At 38.5% G+C, this 15,647-nt stretch overlaps 1 protein-coding gene across 3 annotated transcripts in view; it reads left to right on the forward strand.

The window, feature by feature from the left end:
• Positions 1–13,148, forward strand: part of ABCC8 (ATP binding cassette subfamily C member 8) — a 79,947-nt gene extending 66,799 nt beyond the window's left edge. For all 3 annotated transcript variants that reach the window (XM_051803942.1, XM_051803943.1, XM_051803944.1), the window contains exons 30-39: positions 1,704–1,806; positions 3,171–3,284; positions 3,909–4,029; positions 4,203–4,333; positions 4,886–4,964; positions 5,836–5,944; positions 7,337–7,440; positions 8,226–8,359; positions 9,703–9,765; positions 12,523–13,148. In XM_051803942.1, the coding sequence (XP_051659902.1) occupies positions 1,704–1,806; positions 3,171–3,284; positions 3,909–4,029; positions 4,203–4,333; positions 4,886–4,964; positions 5,836–5,944; positions 7,337–7,440; positions 8,226–8,359; positions 9,703–9,765; positions 12,523–12,660 (1,096 nt within the window). In that variant the 3' untranslated portion in view covers positions 12,661–13,148. The remainder of the gene's footprint in view (positions 1–1,703; positions 1,807–3,170; positions 3,285–3,908; positions 4,030–4,202; positions 4,334–4,885; positions 4,965–5,835; positions 5,945–7,336; positions 7,441–8,225; positions 8,360–9,702; positions 9,766–12,522) is intronic.
• Positions 13,149–15,647: the final 2,499 nt, after the last annotated feature.

Raw genomic sequence — 15,647 nt, forward strand, 5'->3', positions numbered from 1 at the left:
AGCTAAGCTATTTCCACTAAGAGGCACATATTTCTTTTCCTCAAAATCATAAATGATTTATGTAAAGTCGTAACTTTATTATACTGTACTCAGAAGAAGGATTAAAGTACTCTGCAGTGAACAAATTTGAAAGCTTCTCCAAGCCATGTACTTCATACTTAGACATTGTCCTATTTTTTTCACATCAGTATAAGGAGACCTGCTTGTTGCAGCCATAATAGCTAAAGGATATAAATGGGATAAAGTTTCATAGGGAAACATGAGAAATTTGTTAAACTTGCTAATGTAGTAAAGGGACGAAAAAAGCAAGCAAACTAAATCTTCAGGCCTTCAAACTTCTGTTACTACCCTGGAAAAGAATCTTGTGCCAGACTTGTTTATTATAAGCCATAATTGTTGAGACACTTTATCATTAACATCACATGAATTTACACATATAAAAATAAATATGCCCAGGTAAATGGATGAGTGGGTGCAGATCCACTTTAAGACACTGTAAACAGACCTATTTGCCATTAATCCTGCTTTGTGTAGTGTGGCTAATTCCTTGAGGGAAGAGGAAGGGTTTTTTGCAGCCTGTTACTTTTTGTTACACCATGTAGTCGGACTTCTGTTTTCCGAAGTGCTCCACTTGTTTAATGATAGGGACAAACATATTTGTCTAATATGGGAGCTCTATGACTGCAGGTACTTTGAGTTTATACTTACAAATTGTTACAATTCCTAGGCACTGCAGTAATATAAATTTTAAAACTTGAGTTTATATGATTAAGTGAGAAGAGAAACTGCATTCTGCAGCATTAATACTTTTTTTCACGAGTATTCTTTCTCTCATAACTATTTGAATTTTTTTTAGTTTTAGATTTTTGTCTCTCACAATTACCATATAATCAAATTCATTCAGAAAATGTCCAGTGGGATCTTGAAATCCCATAGAGTTTCATCAATGCAATAACATTTATTTACTCATTAAGATACCACACAAATACAGTTTGCCTGGGTCAAATATGAGTCTACAGATTATGTCAGTCTTAACTATGGATATTCTGATTTAGACCCTGTGTCAAGCTGCCCATAAGCATATACCCCAGAAACTGAACTGTATTTTTCATTTTTCCAAGACTCCAAGGCCCGACTCATTTATTTTTTCTCTTTTCTTTCTCTTTTCTTTCTCTTTTCTTTCTTTCTCTTTTCTCTCTTTCTCTTTTCTCTCTTTCTCTTTTCTCTTTCTCTTTTCTCTCTTTCTCTTTTCTCTCTTTCTCTTTTCTCTCTTTCTCTTTTCTCTCTTTCTCTTTTCTCTCTTTCTCTTTTCTCTCTTTCTCTTTTCTCTCTTTCTCTTTTCTCTCTTTCTCTTTTCTCTCTTTCTCTTTTCTCTCTTTCTCTTTTCTCTTTCTCTTTTCTCTCTTTCTCTTTTCTCTCTTTCTCTTTTCTCTCTTTCTCTTTTCTCTCTTTCTCTTTTCTCTCTTTCTCTTTTCTCTCTTTCTCTTTTCTCTCTTTCTCTTTTCTCTCTTTCTCTTTTCTCTCTTTCTCTTTTCTCTCTTTCTCTTTTCTCTCTTTCTCTTTTCTCTCTTTCTCTTTTCTCTCTTTCTCTTTTCTCTCTTTCTCTTTTCTCTCTTTTTCTCTTTTCTCTCTTTCTCTTTCCTTTCTTCATTCTTCTCCTTACCTGAGTTTTATTTTCTTTCTTTTTTTATTTCTTTTTTTAGGTATGAAGCCAAATTTCGGCAAAAACTTCTCGAATACACAGATTCCAACAACATTGCTTCCCTTTTCCTTACAGCTGCCAATCGCTGGCTGGAAGTTCGCATGGCAAGTACATTAATTATTGAGTGTACACAATGAATCTTTGACTTTGTTCCAAGGAATCTGTTGAGGCATCCAACAGCCTCATCGGGGTTTCAAAGCTATACCTTTGCCCTCTGTGTGTCTCTGACTGTAATGAGCACGTGCCAAACCCATCCTGGAACCTGAATGGAGTATGAATTTTCCCCATAGCTTGCAGCTGTTTTTCCAAGACAGGAATAGTTTTTATAGGTCACATTGGCTCCTCTGAGTGTGAAGAGCGATCAGAGCTAGTTGAGCAGTGCCGCCAGACAGGATGCCATTGTGGAAGGAACCATATCAGTCAATGTCAGCAGGTCCCTGCCTTATGGCTCCCTAGGAATATTTCAACATCTTGGAAGCTCTCTGAATGAGCAGAGGGTTGCCTCTTTTGGGGTCATCTGAAGAATGCCAAAGATATTCTGTGGCCTGTTTCCTGCTCAGTTAAGTGGCCTGGCATGAGAAATGGTTTATTAAAAATAATTCTCCAAGACACAAATCAAGGAATTTTATGTTGTGGATGGTGGTATCAGATTTTTAGATGCAGATGTAGTACTGCTGTTCTGGTAACATGGACTCCATTTATATGTAATAAATGTATGTTAATTCAACTTTCATGCCATTTTACCTGGCACCTGTTGCTACTTAAGTTCAGGTATTGAGTATGACTTAAATAAAGTGTTATTATCCTATTATATGTTCAGGCCTAGACCACCCAAAGTCCCTAATTCTGATCAATGCCTATATCACTAAACAGTACAAACATAGACAAGTGACAGTTTCCCTCCTACAGAGGTTTTCTCTAGTCTGTTACCTGATTTTACTCAAAGAACTGTCTGTGGGAAGTCAAATCACCAGTGATTTAACTTGAAGCAGCAAAAGCCCATTATGGGTGGACACAGTCCAACTAACAGGTACATGCTGTGCAAGAACAGCTTGTTTGAACAAATATGGATGGTAGCAATTCAGCAGCAGCAGCTGAGCCTACCAGCGGTTCGTCATCGGCCACAGAGAGAGGATCTGCTCACAGATGGGATCACGTGAACATTTCCCTCCTATCCCAGGTAACATCAGCTGCAAGGTTTCAACCACCTCCATTACATGCTTAAGATATCTGTGTTGACTCCTCCAGAAGAACATTAGGAGTATTGTTACAATAGCGTTTTCACACAGCATGGCCCCACTGAAGGCAGTAAGAGTGGTTTCCTAGGCAGGGTCTGTATGGAGTTACATGGGGGTTTTAGCCTGTATTTCAAAATATGCAATGGCTTTGTTATTTGATATGCAAAGTTATGAGAATGTTTTGATCCTTTGTAGACTTATAGTGATGGAGCTTATTCATATTCCTTCAGGAGTACATTGGAGCATGTGTGGTACTCATAGCAGCTGTCACTTCTATTACCAGTTGCCTGTATAATAAACTCACTTCAGGACTTGTAGGCTTGGGACTAACCTATGCTCTTATGGTAAGAATCTCGGGACCCTTTCTGTCTCTCCCAAACATTTTTTTGTAATTCTTCAGGGCACAAAGATGAACAGGAAGATTGAAGGTGTCTGTACATCTATAGTGGGTACTGTAACATCACTGAAACCATGTGCTTACATCAGTTCACATTTAATGCTTGACATATTTGAGTGTATGTTTCCTTCAGTTTTTAGATAAAATGCACGTAAAGGTGTTAGTTCAAATATGTCAACAAAACATGGCCAAGTTGCTTCATAATTTTTATGTTGTCTTGCTTTGTGAAGAATACATTTTCAGTGCATCAATTGTAATTATGCCCTGGCACATCATTCGAGATTGTCAAACCTTATGTTACCAAAATGATGTCTTGTCACCTGTCTTAATTGTTTGCCCCCTCTTTTCTGTGGGTGTAGATAGATCTCCATAGTACCAAAGTATCTGTGCACTGCAGTTAGGAAATTAAACCTTTAGTCGTTGTTGCCTCCCTGTTGATGTGCACCATACAGTTTGTTCACAACCTTCCACTTATTGAGGCATTCCTGTGTAGGAATATAAACTGCATGCTGGTCAAATGATGCAAACTACTAAAAATCTGGAATTTAGTTGTGTATTTGCTTTACATCAGGTGTCTAACTATCTGAATTGGATGGTTCGTAACCTGGCTGACATGGAGATCCAGCTGGGTGCAGTGAAAAGAATCAATGGCCTTCTCAAAACAGAAGCTGAAAATTACGAAGGGCTCCTTTGTAAGTGCAGTTTTGTGCAGCATGCAGAATGAGCTTACTGAAATTTTAATGATTTTGTAGTGTATTAACATGGAAATTGTGGTAAATCACTTAATGGACCAATTAATTTATCACAAGAGGGTTGATTTTTTAATTCTTTTTTTTCCTCCCCTGCCACTGTGCTCCTGGTACAGCTTCCTCACAGATTCCCCAGAACTGGCCAGACAGAGGGGAAATCCAAATCCAGAACCTCAGTGTCCGATATGACAGCAACTTAAAGCCAGTGCTAAAGCACGTCAATGCCCACATCTCACCTGGACAAAAGGTAAAGAACTGCAGTGATTCTGAGAAGCTCTTTAGACTGACTCATCACATAAATCAGAGTTAAAAAACATACCACAGAATGTTTTGATGACTGAATTACAGTGGTTTTTTTCTCTCAAAGAGTGTAGTGCACTGAAAAGGGGTCTGGGGGATTGTTAGCTTGGTATGTTTAAGCATACACACCCCTGCTGAAGTATCCCAGTGCTCTGCCATCAGCAAACTGTGCCAGAAAAAGTGACAGTGAGCTCTTACTGCACTAGACCTACTTTTTGTCTTTCTCATGTGGCTCTCTGGCCTTTATCCCCATCATTACTGCTCTCCTATTGTTCCCATATATAGGTCTGGCCTCGATTTATCCTTAAATGCTCAGACTCCTAAAGACAAAAAGCAAATGTAGTGATTCTGTTATAGCCAGTTCAGTTTGACTGACCTGTCAGGATGACAAGAGGATCATGTGGATCAGAACAGCTCCTCCACCCACTCCTCTGAAGTGTCAAGTACAGACATTATCCATTTCCTCTTGCCTGATGTTCATCTGCTTTCTGTGTCACAGATTGGGATCTGCGGCCGAACAGGCAGTGGAAAATCCTCCTTCTCTCTTGCATTTTTCAGAATGGTTGACACTTTTGAGGGTAAGTTTACACTTTTGTGTATCAGTCAAGCTCAGTACCTGAAGGTGCTTTGGTAGTCTTCTTATTAACATCAGCAGCTCTGAAGTGTGGTTTTTGAATCTGCAGGACAGACTTTCTGGCCCTGTTTAAATCCAATGTCATCTGTCACCTAACAGCTGTGCCATTCCTAAGCTGGATCAATAAAAATTCTACTTGACAGAAGCAAAAGTCCAAGAGTGACAGATGACAGCCTTTTGTGCTGTTAAATCACAACAGTGGAAGGAAAGCATAAAAGGGAAAGGTGTCCAAGCACAAAGATCCAAGGCACAGATGGGATCTGCTGGGCCCAGAAAAGTCAGCAACTGGGGGTCGCAGTTTGGCCTGCTGCCCTGGAATTTCCTGCCATATTTCCTGCTCTGTGTGCCATGTCCATGTGCCTCACAGAGTGCATCTCAAAAAGATGTTAGCCAGTTTCCCAGCTACATCACCCACAGAGTCCTTATGCGGAGCCAGACAGCTGTACTTGGAGATAAAATTTCACAGTGCTTAACAGTAATTTGGCTTTCTGAAACGCTTGTTGCCCCTAGTAATTAGTCCCTGATTGAAGTAAAGTCTGACCTTGTTGTTAGATAAATGTTTATATTGGTCAAGCAGTTAAGCAGTGTGGCTAATCATTCATAAGATACACAGGTATACTCCGTGTTCTTTCCAGCTGAGGCTTAGTGTCCGGGCAGTTGTGTTTGCTGCTTAGCCAAAGCGTGTTTTGTTAGTGAAGGGGATATTTGATACAAGACCTGTTCCTGCTGTACTGCATTTCAGCCTGGAAGTGAGCCGTGTCTTTGCCAGCAACTGTGTGGCACATTAAACAGACTGTCCATTTTCTTTTGAATAGGAAGGATTATCATTGATGGTATAGATATTGCTAAGCTCCCCTTACAGACGTTAAGATCCAGGCTGTCAATCATTCTCCAAGATCCTATTTTATTCAGTGGAACAATCCGGTAAGTATTAAGCACCATCAATAAATAAAGCAATATGTAATTGCTTATATGTCATATAATATGAATTATATATTCTAATTATACTATATAATCACTTTTATGCCCAGCTGTTCAATTCCAGTCTCCTCAGTTGGAGTAGGGAGGGTCACTGCCTTCTGTCTGTGCTTTTCACTCACCCTGTTTTGATCTATCTGTCTTAAAATAGGAGATGGAAAAAATGCAGACTACCAAATGATGTAGACAGAGGGAAAGCAATAGAATATGAGAAGTACTGGGAGACTGGTCTGTTTTATCCTTGAGCCATGTTTCTTCTCTACTCTTTGAGCTAGTCTCTCATCTGTGACACCAAACACCTTAATTCCTTTTTTTTTCGTTCTCTTCCTACTTCTCTGAGAAGAGGTTGCAGTAGAAACAGTGGCAAAAATTCCAGTTTCCAACAAATATCCTTCCCTGTGTCCATGGCATTTACCTAGGGAAAAGAACAGTACAATCCTCAGTGCACAGTTATATCACCTGCAGTTGTAGTTTCTACATAAGTCATTAGAGTTCACTGAAAATGATACAGGCTTCTGTGGTTTGCTGACTCCATGCTAATGCAGATCTCATGGTTATCTCCTGAACGTGCCTGAATAGAGCACAATTCATTCTCATCAAGAAGATGATGTGATTGTGTACCTTTGTTGTGCCAATTAACCTATTAAAAAATTTATTTAGGCCAGCATCTGTCATTCACAACACATACAGCAGGAGTAAAACATAAAAATAGAGTGTTATGCACCACTGAATCTTTTATTATCATTCTATATACTAATGTAATATGAGATTCGCATTTGTTGCTATCATTTCTGGGCCACAGCAAGCTAAAATAATGTTCATCTATTCATAAATGCAAGATTTGCTCATTTGCACTGAAGACTTGCATTTCATAACGCAGTATGAAGCTTGATTATTCTGTTAAGGTTTCTGTAGGAGTGAAAAACAAAGAGACACTGGATTTAAAAGGAGAGAGGGTAGATTTTTGCCCTTTGTTAAAAAATTAGTGTTAATTTAGACTTGAGTATAGTCACAGGTTTTTCCAGTAAAACATGAGAATTTCTTTCGTTTAGTCAGAACAAAATAAATTATAAAACCATAAAGATATCTGCAAAACAGGAAGCTTTTTCCTTTCTGCTCAACTGAAAGTGTCAAATTTTCTTCTTAATCACATTGGTGTAAATGTTAACTAAGTCTGGAAAATTCAGTGGATTTACGCCAGTGATTGATCAGAGTCAGGCACAGATCTTTAGCATATGATTCTGATTATCTGCAGATTTGTTTCTAAGCACACTAAAAGAAGAAATCCATTGCAGAAGTTTCTATTGACTGATGCTGTTGAATTACCCATGACTGTAGGTTTAACTTGGACCCTGAGAAGAAATGCACTGACAGCATGCTGTGGGAAGCACTGGAAATAGCACAGCTCAAGCATGTGGTGAAAGCACTACCTGGGGGTCTAGGTAATAAGACTTCCTTTTGAGAATATTGTTTCCAGTATTCACAACATTCCTGTTTCACATTTATTTATTAAAAGGGTAGTTGATGAAGCTTTTTAGGTTTATGGAAGGTGACAAAAAGTGCTTGGCTGCAGTCAAAGGTTCTACATCCATGTAACTGCTCTATCAACTGTAGCTGTGGAGCAGAATCCTCTTTCTTTTCAAATCAGTGGGTATGTCTTCATTATGAAGTATTTAGGTTTATAGGTCTCTTAAATGCAAATAAGGTGTCAAGAAGTCAGGTGTTACCTAGAACATGGGGTTTTTTTATTTTCCAGTAGTCATTGTCCAGGGAGGAAAATTTCAAAAGCTTAAAGGTGTGAATCATTTGGCCATAAAAAAAAAAAAAAAAAAAAGAGAGAGAGAAAAAACCAAACCAAACAAATGAACCATCAATAAAATCCCTTAAAATGTATAATCCTAAATTACACATCCTTAGGGTAAATAATTGATGGCTGCTGCTTTGACAGGGAAGTGTCGTGTCATAGAGTTCTGTAGAAACCCACTCTTAAACATCCTTAGCTACTTTGATATCTAACAGATATAAAGAATATAATGAGACAAAAGTACAGGTTGTTTTGAACAATGGAAATAAACGGGTAAAATAACATCACCAGCAGCTGTAGACTGAGGAAATATTACTTTATGCTCAAAGCGAGATATTATTTTCCAAGCATATGCTCTGTTCTGATCTGACCTTCTCATACACACACACAATATAAATTTTGGTTTTGTTGTATCATTTCCAGATGCTATAGTCACAGAAGGGGGCGAAAACTTTAGCCAGGGCCAAAGGCAGCTGTTCTGCCTGGCAAGGGCTTTTGTGCGGAAGACGAGCATCTTCATCATGGATGAAGCCACAGCATCTATTGACATGGCAACGGTGAGTTTAGAGTGTTTCTGATTTCTTGTTTTCCTTGAAGGGGAGACAACTGACAACACATGAAGAAAAAGGTGGAAAGCAATTCTATCTACTCTCTAGTATGCTTATCCCATATTTAGTGCAGATGTGTTCACAAGTCCACAAGTCCAATGATTGGGAGTCATTGCTAACAAATCTAAAGACCTTTCAAACCATTTTAGTATGAATTTAATAGATATTGCAGAACTGCTTGCATTAGGAAAATGAAGCAGGTTATTTTAATTGGCAGTTTCTTAAGTAAACAAAGCTTTGGAAGGTCAGCTGGAATGGTCAGTGAAGGGTAAATGGGCAAGCAACAAATTTCCCCAGCACGGTGGACAGGACAAGTCAGGAAGTTAAAAGGCTTGAAAGTAGAGTCAAAGAAATAAACAGAGACACAGAAAAGACATACTGGATTATTGCATTAATTGTCTGGAGTTGCTGGGCAGATGTTAAACCACTCAATAATAAGCAGTGACTGGATTTTAGCCAAATAGAATGGTACATTTTTAGGATTTTTTTTCCATCTGTTAGGTTTCGGTCTCCTTCCTGGTGTAAGTAAAGAAAATATTTGGGTGGGGATGGTTTACAACAGCTACAATTTTTAGTTCAGTAAAACGTTAAGTTGTCAGTAGGGTTGGGAATTCTACTGTATGCAGCCCAGTTAAAACACATTTTGGATTTTGACACATTAAGGATAGAGTTCCTCCCTTGAAATACTTATCTAAAGAACAGATAACACCAAATGAAAGTATCTGTGTTAGTGACACTTCTAGGCAGTTTGGTATGCAACATGTCTCCTACATAGCAAAGGATGAGTACTTGTTGAGTGAGAGCTATGTATGTTAAGACCATCTTAAATATCATCTCCACTGTTAAATATGCCAGGTACAGCACACTCCCTTGTTTGTCTCTGTCACCCCTTGGTGTTAGATGTCCCCAGTGTGCTGGAACATTCCTGGGCTTGCAGTGGGGTGAAGAACACACTACTGAGTGCCAGCATACATGCAGCCTGGCAGCACCCTGAATTCACCTTGGATTTCCTTACCATAAACCTGAAGTCAGGATAGCAGGAGTTTTGAGGGCCAGAGCACAGCTCTTGTGTCCTCTGAACCCCAGAGGCAGTGGGGGTGGCAGGGGAGCAGGGCTGTCCAACTGGAGACCAGGCTCAGGCTTCGTTCTGGCATGTAGTTAATTTTTCATTTCTGTGGTGTAAGATCAATAAAAGCGTGGAATAATCAGTGGTTACTTAGGCCTTCTTAGTGTCTGTGTCTAGCATGTAAATTTTGTTGTTTGAAAAGCATAAAATATTCTTCTTTCCATAGGAGAACATACTCCAGAAGGTGGTCATGACTGCGTTTGCTGACCGTACTGTGGTTACAATAGCAGTAAGTACAGTCTCTGCTGCTATTCTAGGGCAAACAAGAATCAGAAATGCCCCATTAGTCAGTTCTTGTCAATGTTAATGAATGTGCTAATTTGGCCATTAATCTTTTTTTTTAAGTGGTTTTTAAATGTAAGCTTTCCTTTCCAATTTAAACTACTTTCTTACTTAAATTCATAATAGCAGCTTCTTAAATGTGCTGAGTGATGCTAAGTGAGATTACCTGTAAAGGCTCCTAATCTATGTATGTAGTCTGTCTTTTGTTACCCATTTTAGGCTAATTTAAAATACCATATGCTTTGACTACTGTGAAATCTAAAAATAAGTTTCATCAAGCTAAAATAATTACTTAATTAAGGACAAGTAAATAAATACACATATTTCAGAGTGGTGAAATAAAGTCAGTATGCTTCTTAACACTTAAAAATTGAATCAAGAAATCTATGCTCAGGAATCTTTGAACATCATTTATTCTCACCTAGCACACGTATCATAGAAAACCTGATTTATCTTATGGTATCCATTCAGTGTGTCATTATAAAAAAGCAAAGGAACCATAAGCACGACATTTCCTGATTTCTCTGTGTGAAAATTCAGAGTTGCACTGCATTCTGCATTTGTCTATCTTTTTCAGTTTGTTTGGGGACAGATTTATTAGTTTTTTTACTCTCTTAGTGAGTTTTAAACTGCACAGTTCAAACAAACGACATCATGGAATAAACTCACTTTTAATGTTTTTTCTTCCAATTGTAAATGTGGTTTACAGCAGGTGGGTTTGTAGTCAAAACATTGTAGCAGAATGGTAACATTGTTTTTGGGGGGATTGAGTAGTAGTTTTGACCTTTTTTTGTTTGGGTTGTTCTTTTGGGGGTTGAGGGGGTTATTTGTTTGTCTGCTTTTTCCAGAGAAAGCCATATATTCCTAAATTGTGTTAAGGAAGAACAGGAATGGGAAGAGTTATAATATTGGCCCTGTATTATCTTCTGTGTTACTTGCTGTGTTACCAGAACCGCAGTACTGACTGTGTTATACTGAAAGAGATCAGACAACAAGGGCAGCAAGTTCAACTGGAATGTGATATTTCAGTTCCCTCCCACTGCCTGTGGACTGGATAAATGTCACAGAAACTGCAGCAGAAATGAGATTTGTAGATGCCATCAGTGATTATTTTATGGAACATCTGGCTAGGAAGCCACAGAAGGAAATACAAGAGCTATTTTTGTACAGAGGGTGCCCAAAACCTGATAAAAATCCTTAGGGGTGAAAAGCGACTGTGTAACAGTATTCTGAGATTAAATATCCCTGCAGGAGTAATGCAGACCCCAAAAATCCCATGCAGTTACACTCAATGTTAAAAAGTGGAATTCTGTCAATATGGGGAGACTTGCAAAAAAACAAAACCCAAAAATAAATGGTGGAAAAAAAGCTAAAGGAAGCAGCAAAGAAAATTGAATCTGACAGACATTTTGGAAATTACTGAAGGATTTTATTTTTTAAAAAAAGAAACAATGCATGCTATTTTTAAGGAAATACTTGAGTAAGGATAGAAAGACAGTGGTATGGTTAAACAAATAAAAAAGATTCTTAGAAACAAGAAGGCATTCTTGTAAAAGCTGAACTCATAGCCAAATAAAGAAAAGAGAAATTATCAAAATGGCGTGTTACATGTGAAGAGCAGTAAAGCAGACAAAAGAAAACAAAAAGAGAGCAGTGTCTGTGAGCCATAAAAAGTAATAAAGAATCCATGAAACACACCAGGAGCAAGATGTCAGTCAGTTTACAGGGCTATTTGATGATCAATTCATGAAAACTAACGTTATTGCAGAAAAGCTGAAGTAATTGTTTTCACTGGAAAAAAATGGGGAGGTTTCTTGCTAATAAAATTAATCAATCAATCAAGTTAGGGCTTACTAGGAAAAGGGGAGGGAACAAAAAAAAGAAAACAAAATACCACTGTATAAGTCCACAGTTCGCATATACCTTGAATATTGTGTGTAGTTCCAGTCTCCTAATTCCAAGAACAACACATTACAACTGAAAAATGTTGAGAAACACAAGTAGGATTGCAGGTGCTAGAACTGCTCCAAAAGGGGAGCAGCTGAATAGGCTGGGGTTCTTCCTTCTGGAAGAAGGACAATGTAAGGACATGTGAGAGAGGTCTGCAAAGTCATGAGTCAAGGGGCATTAGATGAAGCTCTGAGCAACATGGCCCAGAGCACACAAAAGGAGGGAATGCTTGTTCATACAGTGGGATGGAAGGGTGGAAAAATCCAATTCCAAAGGATATGGATGCAAAATGTTCATGAAAGCTCGAGAGAAGACATAGACAATGTCTTAGAAAAATGATCTATTTGGTTTTACAAATGGACAAACTACATCAAGCTCAAGAATGCTCCCTGACCTAGAAGTAACCCAGGACTGGGAGAATTCCCACATGCAGTACCACACTTGCTTGCCCTGTTCTACTCTGCCTGGCCACCTTCTTGTGGCAGGACACTGGGCTGGGGACATTCTAGTGTGGACTCATAGGACTCTTCATACTGAAGTACCCGTGTGCTGTTTAGGTGCTCAAATACCCACATGGCCCTTCGTGTGTATATTTATCTTCAGTATCTGCACAGTAAATAAGGATGAAAAGTAGGATAAGTAGCCTGAATAAAACTTGAACTTGATACAAAAACTAATTTCTGGAAGTCTGTCTTATCCCGGAATATATTGGGATAGGCACACTGACCTGGCATTTTGTTTATTTGTTTTTCAGCACCGTGTGAACACGATCCTCAATGCAGATTTGGTTATCGTAATGAAGAGAGGTGTTATTTTGGAATATGACAAGCCAGAGGTTCTGCTAGAACAAGAAGACAGTGTCTTTGCTTCTTTTGTACAAGCAGATAAGTAGTAAAAAAAAAAAAATTTAGATTACAATTGTATTATTTTCTATAAATGTAAAATACCTGTAAATAAATATTATTTCATAATAAATTGAGCTTTTCCTTTTTTAATAAAATGAGCCATTTTTCTCCATCTAAAGCATTAATGAATTATCTGTGTACTTTACTTTTTTGTATACAACTACTCTTCTTTTTATTTACTACCAAAGAACCATGAAATATAGTTGAGAAAAACTACATGGGTGAAGTGCAACAGGATACACACCAAACAAACATAGCCTGCATGGAGTTTTTATGTAACTCTCAAACCTCTCCTGTCATTTATGAACATGTTATTTTTTTAATGTGTCATAGCCCTACTGTAAATAACACTCGTGACTTACTAAATGCAGAAGGAAAAATTATATACCAAAGGTATTTCTCAGAAGCTTGTATCTCTTTCAATCATACGACTTTGTAAAGCTTTAATATCCAAATATAAAATCTATAAAACATTTTTTTATATTGTGGTTTATTGATAGTGCCTGTGTTGTCTTAGACTCTCTAATACCTTCTAGAAATTAGTCACAATCTGATTTCATCTCTATGCCCATAGAATACTGATTCCAAGCAGGATTGAGGCAGACTCTTTCCCAAACTGTGAAGAAGCTGAGAGGAGGCAGGCTGTGATAAAGTATCAGTGTTTAATGCCCACTGTTTCCAGACCAGTGCAGATGTACCAATTCATCTGGAAATTATCCCTCCAAGTCTAGTAAATACACAGTATTAAACCTTTCACTGTAGCTCAGAGCCATGAGAACTTGACTCATCGTCTCCTCTTTTCACATATTTCACCCACTGTCATGCTGTTTCTGGGTTCACTGTGATCCTTAGCATTATATTATATATACTTATTAGGATAATTTTTAACCACTGAAAGTATCCTAATCTGGCTAGATGGCTACTCATCTCTGCCCTGTGAGAATCATTTCAGGATTTTTTCATTGCTAGAGGGTTAAAATGTCAGTAACCCAATGGAAGGCTGCCCTGCATTTTTCACCCTTCTTCTTTGTACAGCAACTTTGCGTTTACATACTTTTTTTTGTTGTCATCTTCCCCTTTTTAAAGAATTCCTGACACTTTGGAGAACTCTTTTTTTGTCTCTTTAATCTGCTCAATTAATTTGGAAGCTGTTTTTAAAGGCTTCATTTTCTACAAAGAGACAGCTTGATGTTCTCATGGGATATATGATATTTTAATGCATTACTTCTAACACTGCAGCAGAAAGCAAGGAAAACTGAAGAACTGTTGTTGCTGTTTAAGTAGTGTTACCAGTGCCACAGCAGAGGATTTGCAGCATCTGCCTGCTGTTATTTGGGCAATAACAAAGGGCAGGTCACTGGTGTATGAGCAGTGTTAAAAGTGGGGAGGTGTAGGATATGGTTATGCAGATGAAATGCATGAGCTCTGACATTGCCTACTACACTTGAAGAGAGAAAATGGGCAGCTGGAAGATATCTCCTCCTTCAGGGAATCATTTGCTGGGCAATGTCCCAGAAAAAATGGCTGCAGGACTGTTTGTGTGTTTTTACTCTGGGATACCAGGCTTCCATTAGGGCAAAGTGAGAGGAAATGGGAGACAGGTGACTATCCTTTCAAGGGCACAGAGCAAGTTTCTACTACAGCTACTGTGTACTCTGTCTCCTAGTTTTCCAGTACTGGTTCAAGGCAGGATCTCATCCTGTAAAGACTTAGGAAAACACCACTCTGCAGGACATCTCCAACTCATACTGCAGAGAGAAATCCTCAGAGGTTTTGCAGCCATCTGTGGAAGATCCTAAATCCTAATGGCAAGAGAAGAGATGCAGAGAAGCAAGGTTTCATATGCTTTTAATTAAATGCCTGGGATTTGACACTGCAATTTGGACTAGCTCCTATTCTACAAGCTTCTGACAACCTTACCCAGAAGGGAAAGCAGGGGAGTAAGGGACACAGCATATGTGCTATATCTCACAGTATTAAGAAATTAGAACTCACAGTACAAGTGTCATATGTTTCCATTTTAAATGGGATTTATATTTCACAAAAGCAGTATTGTAGAAGAGTAGGGTGAGTTGGTTCATACTCAACGATTTTATATCTTTTCAGTGGTACCACAATGTTGAATAAATACATGTGAACAGGGAGAGTCTCAGCTGCTACTTGAACAGGACACACTTGACGTTTCCTCAGCACGTTTTATCTGGTCTTCTTGATACAGGGCCAAGTCCCAGGGATTTTCTGCCCCTAACTCTAAAGGGTTAGAGTCTCAACCGTGATCTGAAGCAATACCCAAGAACGTTTTTCTATGGTGGGAGGCTCACTGTGTTTATCCAAGTCAATAAACCTTGTTGCCTTAAGATAGGCAGTCCAGAACTTGCTACTGAATCAGGCTCATATGTGTTTTCATGGCAATGAAGCATTGCTAAGCAAAGGGCCATACTGAAATGGGTGCAAGAAAACACAGGAGCAGCCATGGCCTGACTTTCAGTTCTCCTCTGGGATGGGACGCAGTTCAGTCCTAAAGGTATTCATGGGATAAACTGCCCATGGAGATGTAACCAGGATCTTTTTTGCTTCCTTTCTATAAATGCTTCCATTATATGAAAACCTTTATAGCATTTATTCCTTTGTCTTAATGTGGCCATTTCATCACGTTCTGATTTCCAAGGGAAGCCTTTGTAGCCTTACTCTGCTTCTAAAGGCAGAGTAATACCATGGCAACAGCTAGATTTTAATTTAACAATTATCCTAAGATCTTATAGCCATTAAAATTAGGATAAATTGGGGCGGAGGGAGTTTTGAAATGTAAAACTTATTTTTGGTTTGAAAAACTTACCCCCTGTGATTCCATATCACAGAGTGGGATTGTTCATTCCTGGGAGCCCAATTTGTTCAGGAGCTCTTAACACAACAATGTTGGCTCACTCAGAAGATCTGTCACTTTTTTCTTTTAAGTACCTGCCACTTGATCCCC

The sequence above is a fragment of the Manacus candei genome, unplaced genomic scaffold, assembly GCF_025592945.1.
Source record: "Manacus candei isolate 608988 ecotype Guabito, Panama unplaced genomic scaffold, ASM2559294v1 h1tg000060l, whole genome shotgun sequence".
Classification (NCBI taxonomy): Eukaryota; Metazoa; Chordata; class Aves; order Passeriformes; family Pipridae; genus Manacus; species Manacus candei.